This window comes from Hypanus sabinus, chromosome X1 (genome assembly GCF_030144855.1).
Source record: "Hypanus sabinus isolate sHypSab1 chromosome X1, sHypSab1.hap1, whole genome shotgun sequence".
In the NCBI taxonomy this organism is placed as follows: domain Eukaryota; kingdom Metazoa; phylum Chordata; class Chondrichthyes; order Myliobatiformes; family Dasyatidae; genus Hypanus; species Hypanus sabinus.
Genome location: NC_082738.1, coordinates 27,121,300 through 27,145,131, shown reverse-complemented (window position 1 = coordinate 27,145,131; position 23,832 = coordinate 27,121,300). Strand labels below are relative to the sequence as shown.

The following is a 23,832-nucleotide window of genomic DNA, read 5'->3' as shown; positions in this document are numbered from 1 at the left end:
AAGCTGTGATGCTTTCTTCGGTGCGTTGGAAAACATGAAAGCAAACAATCTGAGACTTCCAGAAACTGGAGGGGCAAATTAGAGGCTGAAGTGCTCATTGCTTAAGAACATGAAGCTGGAAAGTTGATGAATATCTCCTTTTATTTAGCTACATTAAGTGTGCAATTGCCATGGCTCTCGCAGGCTCTTATTGAATCTCAGAAAGGTCCTAGCACTCGTTTGGAGAGCCTTTGTATTCCATTAAGAGTAGTAGTTGAGTGTGAATGGATTAAGATATTTAAGGTGATTAAAGGGGAAATTATTTTTTCAGCATCATACAACTGAAAATCTCTTTTGTTTTTGTGGGATGAGCACTTTGCCACACCTAAAGTTTGCCCATCAATTCTGGGCATGATCCAAACACTACTTCTGCCTCAGTGGTGCATGTACAACACTCTTTCTGCAATGTAGCCGGATAACTTGGGCCTTCTTAGAGTCATAAAAATCATAGAGCACTATGACACAGAAACAGACCCTTTGGCCCATCTAGTTCAAGCCAAACTATTATGGAACTATTATTCTGTCTACTCCCATCGACCTGCACCTAGACCATAGCCCTCCATTACCTTCCCATCACTTATTCAAACTTCTCTTAAATGGTGAAATAGAACCAGCATCCACCACTTCTGCTGGCAGCTCGTTTTGCACGTTCACCACCCTCTGAGTGAAAAAATTCCCCTTCAAGTTCCCTTTAAACATTTCATCTTTCACCTTTAACCCATGACCTCCACTGAAGCATTTTCCATTCAATGGCATCGGTGATTCCATACCAAGCTGTGATGCAGGCAGTCAATATACTCTTTACCACATGTCTGTAGAAGTTTGCCAAAGTTTTTGATGTCATGCTGAGTGTTCACGAACTTCTAAGGAAGTGGAGGTGTTGTTGTGCTTTCTTTGTAATTGCACTTATGTCCTGGGCCCAGAACAGGTCCCCCGAAATTATAACACCGAGAAAATTAAAGGTGCTGACCCTCTCCACCTCTGATTCCCCCAATGATGACAGGCTCGTGGACCTCTGGTTTCCTTCTCCTTGCTAGCATCGTAGTGGCACCACTCAACCAGATTTTCAATCTGGCTCCTATACGCTGATTTGTCACCAAATTTGATGTGGCCAACGATATTGATGTCATCAGCAAACTTGAATATGGCATTGGAGCTGTGCTCAGCCACACAGTCATAAGTGTAAAGTGAGTAGAGCAGGGGGCTAAGCACACAGCATTGTGGTACACCTGTGCTGGTGGAGATTGTGGATGTGATGTGGGTGCCTGTAGTGTATGGATCTATTAGAGCAATGACCCCTCCCCCTTAGCGCTAAGTATTGATCCAGGCATGCGCATTCTTCTCTCTGCAATGTGAATACAGACACAACAAATTGGCAACGAGTACGAACCTGAATGTCAGAAAATGCCAAAGGACCCATGAGTAACAGTGAAAGACATGCTGAATTCAAAATGAAAATAACGTGGCAATGGCTTCAGTTGGGGGAGTTGACACATTTGATAATGTGAATGAAGGCTGGGAGTCATATATCGAGAGTGTTGAACTGTATTGTAACACAAACAACATGGAGGAGCACTTCTTAGCTTAATGGGTACAAGGATGTACAGTCTCTTACGCTACCCAGTAACCTCTGAAAAGCCAGCAAGCAAGACATTCAATGAAATCGTGACAATTTTGCAAAATCACTTGAACCCTAAAGCACTGCTAATAGCTGAGAGATTTAGAGTTTACCGAAGGATCCAGCCAAAAGATGAAAGCCTTTCTGAATACATTGCAGAACTGTGCAAACTTTCCCAGTACTGTGACTTTAGAGGTGGATTTCTGACACATTAAGGAACAGGTTTGTATGTGGCACGCATAGTCAAGGTACTCAAATGAGGCTACTGGCAGAAAGAGACCAAACCTTAGAACGGGCATTGACCATTGCAATATCTTTAGAGACTGCAGCAAAGGATGCAGCAGGACTACAGAATAGAAGGTTAGAATGTGAAATGCACAAAATGTCCCTGAATGGTGAAAAAAGCCAAAGATGTTATCGGTGTGACAAATCCTCCCATGATGCAAATGACTGTTGGTTCAAAGGAAAAGTCTGCAGAAAGCGTCACAAACAAGGTCACAGAGAGAGAGAGAGTGAGCAAGGTAGACAAAAAGCACAACTGAGTGAAAAGACTCAAACACAAAACTAAGCTGTCACATTCACAGTAATAGATGTTGGCTGGCACTAAACTTTTTTAGTTAATAAATTATCTTTGTAACTCATGTGAATTACCACCTTCTTTCCACGATCTCAGAAGATGACTGAGATAAAATGCGTCTGGAGCATTGTGAGAGCTGATCATTCCATGGCTCTGGTACTCTCATGTGAGTTAAGGGGCTAGCTTTCCTTCCTTGGATATTCCAGCAAAAAGCTAGATTGAATGTTCAACAATGGAAAAGAGAACTTGGTCAGGAAATTTGGCTTTGGATTCTTTTGTAATCAGTCAGGTATCAAGGTTGGAGCCTGTCAGGTCAGATCCTTCAGTCAGCAATTTAGCTCACAGGGTGAGTGGAGGGATAGTGAGAGGGGCATTGGAGTGAGGTAAGTAAATACAAATGTCTGTTTTTAGCTGGCTTCCATGGTTAAATTGCTGTAGATCTGGGAAAAAAAACTCAGCAGTTTTCATAAACTTTGCTAAAAGTGTGAACCATTTGGCAGTAGCGAAGGACCCATCGTCTGTTTTGTGTGAGTATCCTAGGCACTCTGGAGCTGGTAGCTGCTAAAGTCAGCAGCTAGCATTTTACCAGCCAAGCTTTTCCCAACTGCTATCTTCCAATTGAAAATCAGGTACAGAGTGGATGGCATCCTTTCCTGTGTCCTGACAACAGAATAAATGGCCCAGCATGTGTATGGCATTGGAGTACATTGCAGATCCAGTGAAAGCGTGTGAGTATCAGGCCAGTGGAAATGGAAGTGTCAGTAAGACCAAGGAATTGATTGGGGACTTCAGGAAAGGGAAGTCGAGGGAACACACACCAGTCCTCATCAGCCATCAGGCTCCTGAACCAACATGGATAACTTCACTCCCCTCAGCCCTGAACTGATTCCACAACCTATAGACTCACTTTCAAGGACTCTACAACTCACGTTTTCAGTGTTATTTATTGTTATTTTTAATGATTTGCATGATTTGTTTTCTTTTGCACATTAGTTGTTTTTTCAGTCTTTGTTTTTGTTTAGTTTTTCAAATTTTCTATTGGATTTCTTAATTTTCCGTTAACACCTGCAAGAAAATTAGTCTTATGGTGACATATATGTGATCTGATAATAAATTTACTTTGAACTTTGAACATTAATATCCTGTTACACCAGAATGACATGTTAAGGTGAAGCATGCTTGGTCCAGTAGCTTCCTCTGGAGCAACGGAGGCTGAGGGGAAACCTGATAGATGTTTTTAAAACTATGAGAGGCATAGATAGCGTAAACAGACAGAATCATTCTCTCAGTGTAGAAATGTCTGGAGAGCTTTACATTGAGGAGAGGAAAGTTGAAAGATGTGCAGAGCAAGTTTTTTTATAGAGCGGCGTACAAGTATGCCCTCGGCTGTGCATGCTGCAATAATGGATGCAAGTAAAACTGCCTCAGAAAGGTAGAGAGGTGAATTTAATATTTATGGATTACTGCATTGCGTGCTTAAGTCAGAGGAATTGGGTGTACAGACGACAAAGTCTCCACTCCTTGAGGGAGGAATTTGAAGACACCCCAATGCGGTGAGCAGCAAGCCATGAGAGGTGGCAGAGATGAGCCCTGAGGTCAGGAAGCTGGGCGTGCCCCAGGCAAGCGAGTCACAGGCCTCAGAATCTAAATGAGGGCAGTCTTGGTGAGATCCAGTCCGTGTAGACATTGTTCTTCAGACATCCGGCTGTGAGCGAGGCTCCCGGGGAAGCTCTGGATGGACAAGGTCTCAGGTGAGGGACCCTGTATACCTCCCCCACAAGTTTCTCCACTCCCTCCGAAGGCAGTGATCCATTATCCCGGCCAGTAGCATTGGGCAGAGACAAGTGGAAGTTGGTCTGGAGTGGGAAAGGACAAGCAGGCCGTGTGTGGAGTGAGCAGAGAAGGTGCTTGGGGAACTGCAGCAGCCTGGAGGAGGGCTGAGTGGAAGGGCTTGGGGGGACTGGGGTCAGTGAAAGGTGTTTATTCCAGGAGTAAACTAGGAGTGATGTGGAGAATCCCACCAGAGATGAACATTGGCCCTTGTTATTGATGTCCTTTGGGCCGGTTTTACACCGGAACACTGCTCCCAGTGCTCGTGAATTTCCCCTGGAGGTGAAATTTCCTGCCAGATTGAAGAGGCTAAGCTGAAGTATATTACTGTTCTGAACCAGGTCCAACATCATATGAACAGTTTTCCTGGTGCTTATGAGAAAGAATTTGGTATGAGTATTGGTTTATTAATTTACCAAGACACAGTGAAAAGTTTCTCTTGCATTCTGTTCATTACACAGTGCAGGTAGACAATAAAATGCAAAGTGATAACGAGGTAGAGCTTGAGGCCAAGAATCCATCTCATTGTACAAGAGGTCTGTTCACGAGTCTGTAACGGTGGGATAGAAGCTGTATTTGAGCGCTTTCGGGCTTCTGTATCTCTTCCTGATGGGGGATTAGGAGAAGAGAGAATGTTCAGGTGCAACCCATCCTTCTTCAAGGTTCAAAGTTCAATGCAAATTTATTACCAAAGTACATATATGTCAGTATGTATAACCGTGAGATTCATTTTCTTGTGGGCATACTCAATAAATCCAATAACCAGAATAGAATCAAATGAAAGACCCCGCCAACAAGGCGGACAACCAGTGTGCAAAAGACAACGAACTGCAAAAACAAAAAAGAAAGGAAAAAAGAAATGATAATAAATAAATCAGCAATAAATATCGAGAACATGAGATGAAGAGTCCTTGAAAGTGAGTCCATAGACTGTGGGAATATTTCAGTGAAGGGGTGAATGAAGTTATCCCATTTAGTTCAAGAATCTGATGGTTGAGGGGTAATATCTGTTCTTGAACCTGGTGGTGTAGGTCTTGAGGCTCCTGTACCTTCTTCCTGATGGTAGCAGCGAGAGGAGAGTATGTCCTGGGTGATGGGGGATCCCTGATGATGGATGCTGCTTTCCTGTGATAACAATCCATATAGACATGCTCAGTGGTGGGGGGGCTTTACCTGTGATGGATTGGGCTGTATCCACTACTTTTTGGAGGATTTTCCATTCAAGGGCATTGGTGGTCCCATATCAGACTGTGATGCAGTCAGTCAATGTACTCTCCACCACGCGTCTATAGAAGTTTGTCAAAGTTTTAGATAGCACACTGAATCTTCACAAACTCCGAAGGAAGTAGAGGCATGGCTGTGATTTCTTCATAGTTACACTTACCTACTTGGCCCAGGACTCTGAAATGGCTCTGAAATGTTAACACCAAGGAATTTAAAGTTTCTGCCAGTCTCCACTTCTGATCCCCCAATAAGGACTGCCTCATGGACCTCTGGTTTAATCCTCCTGAAGTCAATAAACATCTCCTTGGTCTTGACATTGAGTAAGAGGTTGTTGTTGTGGCACCACTCAGCCAGATTTTCAATCTCCCTCCTATATACTGATGCATCACCACTTCTGATTCAGTCAGTGACAGTGGTATCATCAACAAACTTAAATATGGCATAGGAGCTGTGCTTAGCCATACAGTCATAAGTGTAAAGTGAGTAGAGCAGGGACTAAGCACACAGACTTGTGGTGTACCTGTGCTGATGGAGATTGTAAAGGAAATGTTGTTACCAATCCAAACTGACTAGGTTTTGCAAGTAAGGAAATTAATGATGCAATTGCAAAAGGAGGTATTGAGGCCAAGGTCTTAAATCTTATTGATTAGTTTTGAGGAGATGGTAGTATTGAATGCTGAGCTGTAGTCAATAAAGAGCATCCGGATGCGTACATCTTTGCTGTCCAGATGTTCCAAGGTTCAAAGATTTAATTTAAGATTCAAAGTACATTTATTATTAAAGTATGCATTCAGAATACAACCCTGAGATTCATCTTCCCACAGACAGCCACTAAACAAAGAAAACCTTGGAACCCATTCATAGAAAAACATCAGCCGCCTCACCCTCCACCCTACCTAATGTGCAAAAATAAAATCAAATGACACAAACGGTAAAATACGAGCAAAAAACACCGAATATAAAACACAAAATCAAGAGTCCAGGCATTCAGTTCAGCTCAGTTCACTTCAATCTAGTGCTGTGTCGTTCATTATCTGTAGACCGCCCCGATCAAAATCGACCAAAATAGCAACAAAAAGAGCAACCGTGAACCAGGAACACATCATAATGTGAACTACAATCCACAAACCCCATTGATTAACCCTCACCCAAGACCCAGGACTCCAGCACAATCCTCTGGCAGCAGCGGATGAGGGAGAGAGAGATTGTCACATGCAGACGCCTTCAGAGGCTGATAAACAGCACTGAACACCCGCTTGTCTTCTGCTCACTCCTCGATGATTTTAATTTTCCTCAACACTTTAATTGGTGAGATTGATGAGAAATGGAGGCAATCATAGTCTCTGGTCATCCTGGGCTCGAGGCCGAACCCTTCGCTCGAAACCTTCTTGGAGACAGCAAAGCAACAGATTGCTCATTCAGCCCAAAAACATACTACCAAAATGTAGAGCACAGGCTTCAACAGTAGCAGAGTCATATTTGGAGGAAAGAGAAGGCGTGAAAGTAGTTTCGTGAACCATCTGGAGGATGCCGCCTTTGGTCACATTGTTTGCTGAAGCCATCTTCTCCCAATGAACTGGCACCTGTCGTGGAACTGCTGTATAGGTCAGCCCGGCCGCAGATCCATGAACCTAAAACCCTACCCTTTGCACCATTTCCTCAGCCGCTCAACCATCTGTACTATCATCCTTGTTATCACCCTAACTAGCACATGGCACCGGGAGTAATCAAGAGATTACTACCTCGGGGTCCTGCTCTTAAGCTTCTTTCCCAACACCCTGTGCCACCCTAAACTTACTGTGCAGGACCTCTGGCTGCTCACGCTCCCCTTTGAGAATATTCTGCTCTGAAACATCTTGGACCCTAGCTCCTGGAATGCAGCACACCATTCTGGCTTCTCTGTCACGGTTACAGACTCTCCTGTCCATACCTCTAACTATCGAGTCTCCTATCACTATCACTCTGCCTGACTTTCCCCTTCCCTGCTGAGCCTCAGAGCTGACCACAGTCCCACTGGCCTGGCTGCTGCTGCCGTGGCCTGATAGGTCATTACCCCAGCAGTATCGAAAGGGGTTTACCTGTTGCCGAGGGGAAAGGTCACAGGGGAACGCCGCGCTGACTGTTTACTCCCCTTACCTCTCCTGGTGGTCACACATCTGAAGCCTGCACTCTGGGTGTGAACAGCTCAGTAAAAGTCAAATAATGAGGCTTACAGCCTCCCAGATTATCCTGAGGTCATCCAGCTCCTGCTCCAGTTACTTAATCTTGTCAGTCAGGAGCTGAAGTCAGGTGACCTTCTCGCAGAGCCTGGTTTCTGTGATGTGCCAAGCTATGTCCACAACTCTCTTGGGTTTGATTTGGTCACGGGCTGAGCAGTTGCCATCCCAAGCCATTATGCATCCAGGTAGGTTGCTATCTGTGGTGCAATAATAAAAATGGGCAAGGGTAAACATTTGAAAAATTCGTTAAAATTTGGTGAAATTTCTCAAGAGTGTAGCAAACACAGCTAAACCACTGGAAGAGCCTATTATCCTTCCAAGTTGGCTTAAAATCATGGCTATTTTGATTAGGTTCCAATTAGAAAAATAATGCTTATACTGTACAACTCTGGAGCACACCTGGGCTGCACATGTCCACAATTTTTATCTGCGGTGTAATCAAAGACTGAAGAACTGCAGATCCTGAGGCCAGCTACACTTAGCAAACTGCTCCCAGTTTTTGTGAAATGAACCGGGGAGCCAAATTTGGACAAAGGGACATGATGTGAAGTCCAATCATTTCCTGCCTTTTGAAGCCCAGTGATTAGGCACAATTTTTGATGAATTCAGTTCAACAAATTATAGCACAAGTTAGGCAGCATTTCTGGATAAGCCATCGCCACCACTGCCACGCGAAAGCAGGATCCATCACTCAGCACAACGTAGAACTAATTCCACAACCTACGGACTCACTTTCAGGGATCCTACAACTCATATTTGCGGATTTATTTATTATTACTTGTTTCCTTTTGTATTTGTACAATACGTCAGTTTTTGTGTGTAGTGCTTCTTTGTTCTACTGTGAATGCCTGCAAGAAAATGAATCTCAGGGTCGCATTTGGAGACGTGTATATATTTTGATAATAAATTTTTACTTTGAACTTTGGACGCAGTGAAAATTCCATGCACAGAAAGACTCTGTTAATCCCACACTGGACTTTTGGACATAATTCATGGTCATATCAATGCGTTTATGTCCCTAAGCACAGTAGTGTGATAAATTTCCTGGTGAAACTTCCGAGTTTAAGGGTAGTGGGCAATATGCAAACACCCCACGTTGCAGGCCCCAGACCCCAGACTCTGACACGCCACACATCCCAGACCCAGTCTCAGACACAGACACACCACAGACCCTAGATCCCAGACACTGCAGAACCCAGCCCAGGCACATCCCAGAAACATTGCAGATGAAGGAAAGATTGAGTTAATTCCTTCAAGCAAGTCCAAGCTGCCTCTCCCCTTAATGGCATGAAGGTGTTTTTGATTCGGTTACTAGTCTGGCTCAGATCGACTTTAAGTGCAAAAGAAAATATAAAACAAGGCCAATTCTCTTCTCCCATGCTTATGGTGGTAACACAAATAGATTGAAAGACAATCTTCCCCCCTAAAACTCCCCCCTCCCCCCCCCACCGTTGTGAGGGAACTGCTCTCCGCTGGGCTGTCAGTCCAAAGGCTTTTGAGTTCACCTATCAGAACCCAGAGATGTCAGCTTACCTTGACAGAACTGAGAAACTCTGAAGAGTCACAAGCAACCCATTAAACTCAAATATAGGATTTTGCAAGATCAATCTCATTCCCACTAGTTTGCAAAATGTTCATGTTCAGGGATCGAAACTCTGCCTTATTCACTTCAAACATAGGGAACTTTACTTAAGAGTGGAAATAGCTCATTGGTCGATGGTACTAAATGGGCTCAATGCCTGTTGTAGTGCCGTTCTAATATCAGCCCTGCTGCTTTCAATATCAGGCAGAGAGCAGAGTGTGCAATGACAGCCGGTACTGCTTTGTACAGCTCACCCTCTTCCAGTGAAGCAAAGGAAGAGGTTACGAGGTCACCTAACTGAAGTAATCTTGGCTTATCCCTGAATCAGAAGGGCGTAAGGCTATAGAGTCATACAGCAAGGATATAGGCTATTCAGCCCATTGAGAGCATGCAATAATTTCACCTTCTCTTTTATTTTCCCCATAGTCCCATTAATGCCCTTCTGATCCCCTACACGCCAGACAGGATTTACAGAGGCCAGTTAGCCAACCATGCCACTGACTCTGTGCTGACCATCAACCACCCATTCATACTCATCCTACTCTAACCCTGCACTGTCCCCCGGCAGTGTTTGGGATATGGAAGGGAACTAGAGCATTCTAGTGAAACGTTCCCACACACAAGCAGCGCCGGAGGCCAGGATTGAACCTGAATCTCTGGAACTCTGAGGCAGCTGTGCCACATAGACACGTGTTATCTCATCTAGTAATACAGGATTGAAGGCATGTCGTGCTGTTAGAACATCTCTCGTATCGGGTGAGATGTTAACTGGAGTCCCGCCTTGCTGAGTGAGATAGGTACTGGTTGAGGAGCTTAATCCCATCACCAGCACTATACAAGCATTAGGCTTATGGCTGTCTGTGAACTCTTGCTTTGCACAAAATGGCTGCTGCCTACATCGAGCAATGGGGGCTGCATTTAAAGCAGAAAGGCTGTGAGATGCTCTGGGACATTAGGGGTGCTATCTTATATGCTCATCTGAGTTGGGATTATGCAGAGAAACGGCTGACATTGGCCTCATTGTGTGCGGGGAAAAGTTCAATTGCCAGAGGAGAAAAATTAAAAATTACTCAGCTCACTACTCAGGAAACAAATCAAATTATTCCCCAAGGTTTACTGCTTTTGTGCAATGGCCAGGGCAGTGGATATTAAAGCAAACCGTAACACTGGCTTCGAAAATGTGGGAGAGGGAAGGGAAATGGGTGAATTGTTGAGGGCAGATGGAGAGAATAAATGTGTCGATTGAGGAGAGGCAAGGAGGGAAGAGAGCGGGGGTGTGCCTTCCCAAACACAGTGAAACGATGACCTGTAAATCGGGCTGAAAAAGGAGAAGCGTTCTCATCCGAAAATGTACTTGTTCCAGTGGTAACAAGGGCAACCAAGGGGATTTATGGAGGGGAAGTATCTGGCCAGTGGCAGAGTCTAAAAATTAGAACTGGGATTTCAGGAGTTGACAGGAAAAACACACACACATCATGTAAATGCGTATGTTTGGAACTCACCTGCCCAAGCAACAACCAGAGAATCATAGAGTCACACAGCACAGTAAAAGGCCCTTCAGCCTAGTTAGTTCATGCTGACCAGAATGTCCATCTCAGCCAGTCCTGTATGCCTGTATTTGGCCTATATCCCTCTAAACCTTCCCTATCCACGTAGCTGTCCTACTACCTTTAAAATGTTGTAAATGTACCTGCCTCAAACCACTTCCTCCGGCACCTCATTCCATATACAACCACCCTCAGTGTGGAAAAAGTTGCCCTTCAGTTGCCCCTATTAAATCTCTCTCCTCTCACCTTAAGCCTGTGCTCTCTAATTCTTGATTCCCCAACCCCAGGAAAAAGACCCTGTCCATGCCCTGTTGAGGAGATCACTCCTCAGTGCCCTACCCTCTGTTGAAAGAAGTCCCAATCTGCTCAACCTCTGTCCATAACTCAGTCCCTTGACTCCCAGCAACATCCTCATAAATCTCTGCACTCTCTCCAGCTGAGGTGGCATCTTTCCTTCGGCTGGATGATCAAAACTGAACACAGTATTGAGGCCTGTTCGACATCTTGCACAAATCCTACATGATGTCACAAATCCTGTACTCAGTGCCCTGACGGAAGTTCAAAGTAAACTTACTATGAAAGTACATGTATGTCACCACATCTGACCCTGAGATCTGTTTTCTTGTGGGCATACACTGTAAATCCGAGAAACACAATATAATTGCTGATTTTCGCAAATAAAACAACATGAGGCATCCTAAGTTTAAGAAAACCATAATGACACATTTACTGAACTCTTAAAAACCTGAACACAAAAGCGTGCTCAAACGCTTTATGTAATTACGTCATCACGTCAGACCAGCCTCTTAAAGTGAAACCCCCAACTCAATGTCGGTGGTTGTGAATTATGCACATTTCCACCAATTACGTTACCCGACAGGATTAATGAAAGACAGACAAACAACCAATGAGCAAAAATTTGAAATTCAGGAAACTAAACAGTTAATCAAAGTGGTAGTAAATTGTGGAACAGGCTAGATGGACTAAATGGTCTCCAGCATTTCCTGTGCCCCTAGAAGAAGGTGTTGTACACTTTGTTAGGCGGCCAACCCTCAGCAGTGTTGTTTGAGTGGGAAGCTGTCGGATCTCAGAAAGCAGGGGCTCTGAGCGTGCCCAGGAACAGGGAAAAAACAAGGATTCCGATTCAGATTTATTTATCACGTGTACATCGAAACATACAGTGAAATGCGTCATTTGCATTAACAAGCAAAACAACTTAGGGATGTTCTGCGGGCAATCCTCAAGTGTCACCACACATTCAGGTGCCAACACAGCATACCCACAATGCTCAGCAGAACAACACAGAATACAATTAGCAACAAAACAACAGCAAAACAAGCCCCTTTCCTCCCACCCGCACACAAGATAGTCCTGCAACTCTCGGACAGGGCTCCAAGCCTCCGGTCTGCAGGTTTTAGCCAGTGGGCTTTGACTTCCAGACTTCTGATCAATCTTTTGGCTCCGATCTCGTGTTAACCCCACCCCCCCACTAGCCAATGACAGGAACCAAACACCAGACGAACTCAGGCTCGAACTCTAGTCGCGTGGCCTTCGAACATGAAGCGCAGGCTTGAACCGCAGATGTCCTTCATCACCTGTCCCCATTGCTGGACTTCGAACACATAACCATATAACCATATAACAATCACAGCACGGAAACAGGCCATCTCAGCCCTCCTAGTCCGTGCTGAACTCTTAGTCTCACCTAGTCCCACCTACCCGCACTCAGCCCATAACCCTCCATTCCTTTCCTGTCCATATATCTATCCAATTTTACCTTAAATGACACAACTGAACTGGCCTCTACTACTTCTACAGGAAGCTCATTCCACACAGCTATCACTCTCTGAGTAAAGAAATACCCCCTCGTGTTTCCCTTAAACTTTTGCCCCCTAACTCTCAAATCATGTCCTCTCGTTTGAATCTCCCCTACTCTCAATGGAAACAGCCTGTTTACGTCAACTCTATCTATCCCTCTCAAAATTTTAAATACCTCGATCAAATCCCCCCTCAACCTTCTATGCTCCAATGAATAGAGACCTAACTTGTTCAACCTTTCTCTGTAACTTAAGTGCTGAAACCCAGGTAACATCCTAGTAAATCATCTCTGCACTCTCTCTAATTTATTGATATCTTTCCTATAATTTGGTGACTAGAACTGTACACAATATTCCAAATTTGGCCTTACCAATGCCTTGTACAATTTTAACATTACATCCCAACTTCTGTACTCAATACTCTGATTTATAAAGGCCAGCGTTCCAAAAGCCTTCTTCACCACCCTATCTACATGAGACTCCACCTTCAGGGAACTATGCACAGTTATTCCTAGATCTCTCTGTTCCTCTGCATTCCTCAATGCCCTGCCATTTACCCTGTATGTTCTATTTGGATTATTCCTGCCAAAATGTAGAACCTCACACTTCTCAGCATTAAAATAACATAGCAGAGGCCTGTCTGCTTTACCTCCCTATCCCTGTCCCTGAACCCTAACCTAACCCCTAATTTCCTCCTCTGCTCCCTGTGGTGAACTACATATAGCTGTCTGGACACACCCCCTGCTGACTGCTCCTGTGGCTCCTCCCACTGACCCCTGTATAAAGGCGATTGGGGCCTGAGCCCGGCCCTCATTCTCCAGGATGTTGTGTGGTGGTCAACCACTGCTTGTTCTTTCTTCCAGTCAATAAAAGCCGATACCTCACCTTCACGTCTCAGAGAGAGTTATTGACGGTGCATCACTCCGAAAAAACACTGAGGCTGGAGTAGGACCAGACTTGGTCATCCACTGAACCAAAAACAGAAAGCAGCACCTGGATAGTATTTGGCAAACTGGCATCACCTGATAGTCGTGTTGTCTGTGCATTTACACTGACCCCAAAAAAAGAAATTGCCCTCATATTGTGCCTATCCTGAGAGGAGTGACAAAGATATTATTTGCATACAGAACAGTACAGCAGGAGCAGGCCTTTCAGCCCATCGTGTCTGTGCTGAACACAATGCCAAATTAAGTTAATCCCATCTGCCTGCATGCAATCCATTTTATTTAGTTATGTATTTACCTCCTGAGATACAGAGCAGAATAGTCCTTCCGTTTCTTTGAGCTGCACTCCCCGGCAACCTCCGATTTAACCCTAGCCTACTCACAGGACAATTTACATTGAACAATTAACCCTCTAACCTGCATGTATGTGGGCTTTCGGAGGAAACCGGAACACCCAGAGAAAGCCCACGTGTTCCACAAGGAGGGCATACAGACTCCTTATAGATGATGTCAGAATTGAACTCTGAACTCCGACGCCCTGAGCTGTAATTGTGTCACGCTAACTGCTACACTACTGTGGTGCTCAGCTTCCTCATAATGGTGGCTGTAACCGCCTCCCATATTGTACCTGCTTCTATCATTACCTCCCCAGTTCGAGGCACCCACCACTCTCTGTGTAAATCATTAACACGGGATTCTGCAGATGCTGGAAATCCTGGGTAGCACACACAAGATGCTGTAGGAACTCAGCAGGTCAGGCAGCATCTATGGAGGGAAATAAACAGTCAACATTTTATGCCGAGACCTTTCTTTAGGTTTCTATCCTGACTGTATACCCTATCTCTGCCCCTCTCAGGTCTCCCCTCAGCCCCCTTTGACATTACAGAGAAAATGACTCAAATTTGTCCAGCCTCTCATTGCTAATACCCTCTAATCCAGGTGAACCTTTTCTGCACCCTCTCCACAATCTCCACACCCTTTCTGTAATGTGGAAACCAAAACTGCAGGGATTACTCTACATGGTCTGTCCAATGTTTATACAGCTCCAATGAATTGTCCACTAGTTACCAAGTAGGAGATGAGTCCTGAGGCAGACCAGCCACTAGAGTTCACAGGAGGTTTACAAGAATGAAAGTGTCAACGTATGAGGAGTGTTTGATGGCTCTGGGCCAATAATCACTAGAGTTTAGAAGAATGAGAGGGGGAATCTCATTGAATCCTACAGAATATTGAAAGGCCGAGATGGAGTGGATGTCTCCTGTATTGGGAGAATCTAGGACCAGAGAGCATAGTCTCAGAGTAGAAGGATGTCGATGTAGAACAGAGATGAGGAGGAATTTCTTTGGCTAGAGGATGGTGAATTGGTGGCATTCATTGCCACAGATGCCTGTGGAAGCCGAGTCATTGGGTATATTTAAAGTGGAGGTTGATTGGTTCTTAATCAGTCAGTGTGTCAAAGGTTATGAAAAGGCAGAAGACTGGGATTGAGAAGGAGAATAAATCAGCCATCAGGGAATGGTGGAGCAGACTCAATGGGCCGAATGGCCTCATTCTGCTCCTATGTCTTATGATCTTATGGTTCAGAGCAGAGTACTTTACAATGGAGTTTGACAGACTGATGGCAGAACTGCACAGAGCCAGGGTTTCCAAATCGGAGACACGGTAACAGGAACAAGCTTTTCCCTCGGGCCTCCTCACCCCTCACGTTCCACCATCCCCCCACCCAGATTCTGCTCCTCTTAATCCCCTTGTCAAATGAAAATCAATCAGTCTCAGTTTGAACACGTTGAACAGAGAAAAAAAACCCTCTGAAGCTTTTCGGCGGGTGGGGTGGGGATGATTTCCAGGTTTCCTCCACCAGGGCTGATAAAAGAGGGCTTCCTGGAATCACAGAGTCACACAGCGTGAAAACAGGCCCTTCATGTCTGTGTGGACCATCAAGTATCTACCTATATTACTCCCATTTACCAGCACTTGGTCCATAGCCTTCTATGTGATTGAAATACTGGTCCAAATACTTCTTAAATGCTGCAATATTCCCTGCTTCCAGACAATCAGGTCCAGGTTTGAATCTGTTCAGAAACACCTCTTTGAATAACCCTAATCTCCTGTTCTCAGGGGAAATAGCAACCTTGTCTAATCAACCCGTTCTCGTCAGTTAACCCTCGCAGTCGCATCCTCCAGGAAAACTGAAATCAAAAGCAGATGCTGCCATTGGTTGGGACCCTGGCTCACTGCATTCCCAGGGATTTCTGGCACGCCAGCATCCCTCAGAGCAGACACCGCATCAGCAAGAAAGCTGCCCATGACATCTTTGTTGTTCGGGCAGGAGGAAGTGCAGAAGAGCGGAGTGTGAGGCCGTGTGTAGAAAGAAGGGCTGGGCAGTGCTGCAGCTGGGAACAGAGACCAAATCAGCAGGGCAGGAAGTTTACAATAGAATTCTTTACTGCATAGCTGGGCAGTGAGGCTCACAGTCACACTTTAGCTGGGTAAGCATATTCTTCCCTGGATTTTTCAGTTCCGGGAACACGGGAGGGGAGGGGGTGTTTGTTGGTCTTGGGGTTAGGTTAGCTGAGGCGATGATGGATGGTTCTTCAGGCCCCTGGGGGCAACGATTATCCTCCTGTCCTCTCAGTACGTCAAATGACTTGGTGTAACTGATAGGCGGCAACCCCCAGTTGTGAATGAGTTACAGACCTGACCATTGGGAAGCAGATTAAACCAGGAGGAAAATGACCTCTTTCCAGAAGTGAAAAGTAACTTTGCCTTACATCTGAATCCGTGATCCGAAATGCTGGTTTATCTCTTCCCCACCTCAACCTACTCCATTTCCTAACTTCCCACCTCTGTGCCAGTAGTCGAGAAAACCTGCAGAGCTAATGTGCACGTCGGAGCTGTAAATCTAGCTGAGAATTGTCTAACTCTTTTTACATTGATTATGTGACCTAATTTAGTTGCAGTGTCTATGTAATCAGAGCTGTTTGATGCAAGTTGCGTGACTCTGTACAATTAGCAGGAACATAAGAGTGAAATTCAAAACCGGGAGTAGCTGATTAGTGATTGCAGAACAGGGCTCATAGCAACCACTCTTGACTTGTAAGACACATCAGGCCTTGTCTTTTGGAATCATGACCAGCTTTCCTGCATACAATCATCGTTTGGATGAGGGTTGCCAACCCAAGTTGGACTCATTCCTGGAGGCTTCCTCCCTTTAGAACTCCGCCCCCATGCCTTGCCATTGGTCTGTCCACATGGCATTCCCGCTTCCCACATCAATCTGAAAGCCAGCAAGCCCTTGGAAGAACCTGAATCTCCTGAACGATCGCTTTCCAATCTTCCAACAAATATCTGCATTTCCAGAATTAATTAATGGAAGAGATCGAAGTGAATAAACACCTCCATTGTTAAACACCATTTCTACCACTTCTCTTCCAGTTGGAAAATCTTCAATTCCTGGGAGATACTAGAATTAGAATCAGGTTTATTATCACTGGCTTGTATTGTGAACTCTATTGATTTGCGGTAGCAGCACAGTGCAAGACAAAAATTACTGTAAGTTACAAAGAACAGAGAAATAATGCGAAAGAGGAATAGTGAGGTAGTGTTCATGAGTTCATGGGCTTTCAGAAATCTGATGGTGGAGAGGAGGAAACTAAAATGTTGTGAATCTTTAAGCTCCTGGAGCTCCTCCCTAAGAGGGCATGACCCGTGTGGGGAGGGATGCGCCTTTTTGAGGCATCACCTTTTGAAGATGTCTTCCATGGTAAGGGGGGGCATTGTGCCTATGATGGAGTTAGCTGAGGCTACAACCCTCTGCAGGTATCTAAAAGTTTGGACAAAAAGGTAGGTTTTGAAGAAGGAGAAGTTTCGAGAAGGACACAGGTAGCTGAAGACGGTCACCAGTGGGGAGCAGCTTTCGAGACCGTATCTAGAAGAGTACGTCAATTCTGGTGATTATAAGGGCTGAAGGAGGTAACAGTGATAGAGAGGGGTGAGGCTGAAAGCCTGCAGGAGAATTTTTAAATCAGAGCAGAATCAGAATCAGGTTTATTATCATTGGCATGTGACGTGAAATTTGTTAACTTAGCAGCAGCAGTTCAATGCAATGCATAATCTAACAGAGAAAAAAAATAATAATAAATAAACAAGTAAATCAATTATGTACATTGAATAGATTTTTTTAAATGTGCATAAACAGAAATAATGTACAAACTGTATACTTAAAAAAGTGAGGTAGTGTCCAAGGGTTCAATGTCCATTTAGGAATTGGATGGCAGAGGGGAAGAAGCTGTTCCTGAATCGCTGAGTGTGCCTTCAGGTTTCTGTACCTCCTACCTGATGGTAACAGTGAGAAAAGGGCATGTCCTGGGTGCTGGAGGTCCTCAATAAAGGCTGCTGCCTTTCTGAGACACCACTCCCTAAAGTTGTCCTGGTTACTTTGTAGGCAAGTACCCAAGATGGAGCTGACTAGATTTACAACCTTCTGCAGCTTCTTTCGGTCCTGTGTAGTAGCCCCTCCCCATACCAGACAGTGATACAGCCTGTCAAAATGCTCTTCTCAGTATAACTATAGAAGTTTTTGAGTGTATTTGTTGACATGCCAAATCTCTTCAAACTCCTAATAAAGTATAGCTACTGTCTTTCCTTCTTTATAACTACATCGACATATTGGGACCAGGTTAGATCCTCAGCGATCTTGACACCCAGGAACTTGAAACTGCTCACTCTCTCCACTTCTGATCCCTCTATGAGGATTGGTATGTGTTCCTTCGTTTTACCCTTTCTGAAGTCCACAATCAGTTCTTTCATCTTACTGACATTGAGTGCCAGGTTGTTGCTGCAGCACCACTCCACTAGTTGGCATATCTCACTCCTGTACCAACAATGGTTGTATCGTCAGCAAATTTATAGATGGTATTTGAGCTATGCCTAGCCACATGGTCATGGGTATAGAGAGAGTAGAGCAGTGGGCTAAGCCCACACCCCAGAGATGCGCCAATGTTGATCATCAGCAAGGAGGATATGTTATCACCAATCCACACAGATTGTGATCTTCTGGTTAGGAAGTCGAGGATCCAGATGCAGAGGAGGTACAGAGGCCCAGGTTCTGTAACTTCTCAATCGGGATTGTGGGAATGATGGTATTAAATGCTGAGCTATGGTCGATGAACAGCATCCTGACGTAGGTGTTTGTGTTGTCCAGGTGGTCTAAAGCTGTGTGGAAAGCCATTGAGATTGTCTGTTTGCCCTTGAAATCCCCTCTGCCAGACTTGAATGCCACAGATCTAGCCTTCAGCAGACGATGTACCTCCTGCTTCATCCACGGCTTTTGGTTTCGGAATGTACAGTAAGTTTTTATGGGTACACACTCATCCACACAGGTTTTAATGAAGTCGGTAACAACTGCAGCATACTCATCCAGGTTTGAAGATGAATCCCTGAATACAGTCCAGTCCACCGATTCAAAGCAGTCCTGTAGGCACTCCTGTGCTTCCCTTGTCCAAACCTTCTTGGTCCTCACTGCTGGTGCTGCAGTCTTCAGTCTCTGCCTGTACTCAGGGAGTAGAAGTACAGCCAGGTGATCAGACTTCCTGAAGTGAGGGTGTGGTAGGCATTCTTGATGGTGTTGTTTCCTCTGGTATTGCATGAGATCTGTTGGTGATAATTGCTTAGTGATTTTTTTCAGACTGGCCTGGTTAAAATCTCACTAAATGATGGTGAAGGCGTTAGGGTGCGCTGCTTTGTGCACTAACTTCTTCCTATAGATGCTGCCTGGCCTGCTGCGTTCCACCAGCATTTTGTGTGTGTTGCATTCTTTATTAATGTTTCCATTATCTTACCTATGGTACATGTTAAGCTTACTGGTCTATAGTTACCAGGGTCAGTGCAATCACCCTTCTGGTATACCAGGACAACGTTAGCCCATTTCCAGTTCTAGGGGATTTCACCAGATAGGTGTTTATATATATAATTATTAGATTCAACTTCATTGTCATTGTGCCGAGTACAGATACAAAGCCAATGAAATGCAGTTGACATCGAACCAGAAATGGAAGGAATAGTGTTATTTACAAAATAACTGTGAACAAAAAGTAAGTGCTACAGCACACAAATATAAAAGTACTGAGACAGTCCAATATGGGTGCAATACTGCTTAGTGCTGTGATGTGAGTTTCAGCAGGGTCACAGCCTCAGGGAACAAGCTCTTCCTGTACCTGCTGGTGCGGGAGCGGAGGCTCCTGTAGCACCTACCGGATGGGAGGAGAGTAAAAAGGCCATGGTTAGGGTGAGGTGCATCCTTGATAATGCTTTTTGCCCTGCCCAGGCAGCGTTTATGGTAGATGTTCTCAATGGTGGGCAATTGGGTGCCAATAATCCACTGGGCAGTTTTCATCACACACTGGAGTGCTTTGCGGTCTGATACGGGACAATTGCCATAGCACGCTGAGATGCAGTTGGTGAGTACGCTCCCAATGGTACAGCGGTAAAAGTCCGTCAGTATCCTGGGACAGAGGTGAGCTTTCCTGATGCTTCGCAGGAAATAAAGGCACTGTTGCGTCTTTTTGATCAGGATGGAGGAGTTCAGGGACCAGGTGAGATCCTCGGAAATGTGGACACCAAGGAATTTGAAGCTTGATACATGCTCCACTACAGCTCCGTTGATGTAGATGTGGACGTGAGTGTGGCTTCTAGCACGCCTGAAATCCACAATGATCTCCTTGGTCTTCTGGGTGTTAAGGGCCAGGTGCTGGACCTTGTCCCTGTAGGCCGTCTCGTCATCCCCTCTGATCAGGCTAACCACCGTGGTGTCATCTGCGAACTTGATTATGGAGTTAGAACCAGGTACAGGAACACAGTCATAGGTGAAAAGGGAGTACAGAAGAGGGCTCAGCACACAGCCTTGAGGCACGCCGGTGTTCAGGGTGAGAGTGGAGGAGGAGAGGTTGTCTAACTTAACAGATTGGGGTCTGTTAGTCAGAAAGTCCAAGGTCCAATTGCAGAGGGAGGAGCTGATACCAAGCTGGCAAAGTTTGGCGATCGGCTTGGAGGGGGTCACAGTATTGAATGCTGAACTAAAATCAATGAACAGCATTCTGACGTAATAGTTGGGGCTGTCCAGGTGGGTCAGGGCAGAGTGAATTTGGAACACCTGGACTTCCCTGGGGTGCTCCAAATTTTTCCCACATCCCATAGACATGCGGGTTGATGGGTTAATCAGCTGCTGTAAATTGTCCCAGAGTGTGGATGAGGGGTAGAATCTTTGAGAGGGAGTGTTGATGGGAACGTGGAGAGAATAAAATGGGATCAGTGTGAATGGGTAGTTAATGGTCAGCACAGACTTGGTGGGCTGAAGGGCCTGTCCCCGTGCTGTGATAGGGTAAGTGGCCAGCACTGTGAGGTACTACATTGTAAATGCTAGAACTGTGTTAAGGTTCAGTGATGTTCATGCAGATAAATCTTCCACTTGCACATTTGCTAAGATGTGCTGGCTTCCGTGACTTTTCGTTGGCATGGTGACCATCAATTTAATATTTGTGAGCTTGAACCTTAACCCTTGGCAAGATTAGATCTATAAACTACCACTACTTAGGTCACAACATTGCACCTCTTGTTAATTATATACATGTGTGAAAGAAGCATTGTGAGCTTGCCAAGGTGGTTGCTTTGGTAAACGTATTCTGGCTGTGGAGCTAAGCCACACACTGATCAACCAACATGACATTCATCAGGCTAAGAGGACGTGATTGTGTGTGTTAGTGCATTTGTCACAAAGTGTTGCTCTTCAATTTAAATTTGTGCCTCTCTTTCCCCTTTAATTCATCCCTTTTGACCGATCGTGTTGCCTGGTGCACTAACTCATATACAGTATCCTTCACCAGTGCCGCTGTATTCAGAATCAGGTTTATTATCACTGGCGTATATCATGAAATTTGTTGTTTTGCGGCAGCAGTACAGTGCAACGTAAAAAAAATACTAAAATTTTCAATAAGAAATACACATTAAAAAGTGAAGTCGTGTTCATGGGTTCATGGTTTAATCAGAAATCCGATGGCAGAGGGGTAGAAGTTGTTCTTAAAACATTGAGTGTGTGCCTTCAGGGTCCTGTAGTAGTAATGAGAAGGGGGCGTGACTGGGGTGATGGGGGTCCTTAATGGTGGATGCCTCCATTTTGAGGCACCACCTCCTGAAAATGTTCTGGATGGTGGGAGGCTGAGTCAGCTTTCCCAGTCCTGTGCAGTGGTCCTCCAAACAAGACAGTAGTGACTGTTCTCCACAGGACATCTGTAGAAATCTGCTGGAGTCTTTGGTGACAAACCAAATCCCCTGAAAATTCTAATGAAATATAGCCACTGGCATACCATCTTTGTAATTGCATCAATATGTTGGCCCCAGGATAGATCTTCAGAGATGTAAACACTCGGGAACTTAAAGCTGCTCACCCTTTCTACTGCAGACCACACAATGAAGACTGGTGTCTGTTCTCCCAGCTTCCTCTTCTTGAAGTCCACAACCAGTTCCTTGGTCTTACTGATGTTGAGTGCGAGAGTGTTGCAATTTCAGTCAACCAGCCGCCCTATCTCACTCCTGGGTGCCTCTATGTCACCATCTGTGATTCTGCCCACAACAATTGTGTCACTCGCTTACACTGGGCCTTGAACTCTGGAACACCCGACTGACACCTCCGTCCTCTCTCCTTCTTCAGAACCCCGGGTCCCTGAGCTCTGGAACCCCCTCCCTACACCTCCCTGCCTCTCTCTACTACTTGAATCCTACCTCTCTAGTCCAGCATTGTGAAAATTGTGTCTGTCAAATTTTGACTGAACACTTTCCTGCAAAGCACCTTATTTTACCACATTAAAGGTGCCATATAAATACAGAAACGCCAGAGAGTGCAGATAAGAGAAAACCTGCAGATACATGAAATCCGAGCAACACACACAAAATGCCGGAGGAACTCCGCAGGCCAGGCAGCACCATTGGAAAAAACATACAGTTGGCGTTTCAGGCTGAAACCCTCAGCAGGACTGGAGAAAAAAATGCCAAAGAGTAGATCTAAAAGGTGTGGGGAGGGGAGAAAGAAAAAAGGGGGAGGAGCACCAGAGGGAGGCAGTGGGCAGGCACGGAGATAAGGTGAGCAAGGGAAAAGGGGAAGGGAAATGGTGAAAGGGGGTGGCCAAATGGGGAACGGGGCTCTGAGGCAAAACGTAGAGCATGAAACACCCTCTGAATCATGAACAAGCAAGTCTTTGGAGTCTCCCTGCAATCTCAATCAACACAACATGGAGGATGGATAAGGCTTCAGGCAGGTACTGTTTGGAGTAGCATGCCTAGATCTGAGCACTGCACCTCAGGGCAGACGGCCTTGTGGTGGATGCGCTGGAGTCCAGCAGACTGAAAAAGTAAAATCGTGCTTTCTTGAGTAGAGAAGATGGAGGGGAGATTAGATGGAGTTTTTTAAGATCATTAAGGCTGTTGACAGTAACTATTCCCTTTGTTTTGGAGTCCAGTAATAAGGAGGCATCAGCTTGAAGTGAGAGCCAGATTGTTTTGAGGGTGATGTCAGGAAATACTTGCGCACATAAAGGCGGCACAATGGTGCACTGGTAATTCCGCTGCCTCACATCTCCAGGGACCCAGGTTCGATCCTGGCTTCTGGTGTTGTCTGAGTGGATTTTGCATATTCTTCCTATGACCATGTGGGTTTCCTCCTGGAGTTCTGGTTTCTTCCTCAAGTGGAGTCTGTGGGTTAATTGGCCACTGTAAATTGTCCCTAGAGTGTGGTCGACAGGTAGAATCTGGTGGGAGTTGATGGATATGTGGGGAAAGTAGGTTCTAGGGGTGCAGGAATATAAGGATAGGGGGAAGTGGACTGATGGGATTGCTTTCTACAGGGCTAGCATGGAGCTAATGGGCCAAATGGCCTCTTCCTGTGTTGTAAGGTGTGTTGTATGTCATTCTTTGACCATGGGCTCTGTCACAGTCTGGGTGAATGGTGGAATCCAGGAGAGGATGATGGGAAAGTGGGAAGAATAAAATGGGATTAGTGTAAATGGGCATTTGATGGTCTGCACTCTCCATGTCCCCCCATCTGGTCGCTGGACAATGCAGGATCAAGGGGTTTCATACACACAGACTATCAGGATGAACTGTGATCAAACCTTCCTCACACAAGGTGCTCCTTTCCCACTTGGGAGGGACACTTGCTGAAAGAAGGGAGACTCATCTGCAGCCGAGGGTTCAGCGGACTGCCGTGCCGCTGCGCTCTCAATGAGCTGGTGCAGCGTTATCGTCAGCAGCAAGTCCATTTCTATGCTGTGTGACCCTAGTACACACATGGGTGGGGTGAGGGGGGGGGTGAGATGTGGAAAGATGGAGCCCCGTGAAGCTGCTGAGGTTGGAGACCAGTTGAAAACTTAGTGCTCGAGTCTGACAC

General features: G+C 45.4%; 1 protein-coding gene across 3 annotated transcripts in view; it reads left to right on the top strand.

Annotated features, from left to right (window-relative positions):
• The window catches only part of LOC132384724 (rho guanine nucleotide exchange factor 25-like), a 407,339-nt gene that overhangs the window by 224,305 nt on the left and 159,202 nt on the right, over positions 1-23,832 (top strand). The window contains exon 1 of one of the 3 annotated variants that reach the window (XM_059956131.1): positions 18,723-18,744. The exons of the other annotated variants lie outside the window; for them this stretch is intronic. Within the exon in view, the coding sequence (XP_059812114.1) occupies positions 18,738-18,744 (7 nt within the window). The 5' untranslated portion in view covers positions 18,723-18,737. Of the gene's footprint in view, positions 1-18,722; positions 18,745-23,832 lie in introns of those variants that run through there. 3 annotated transcript variants of the gene reach the window in all.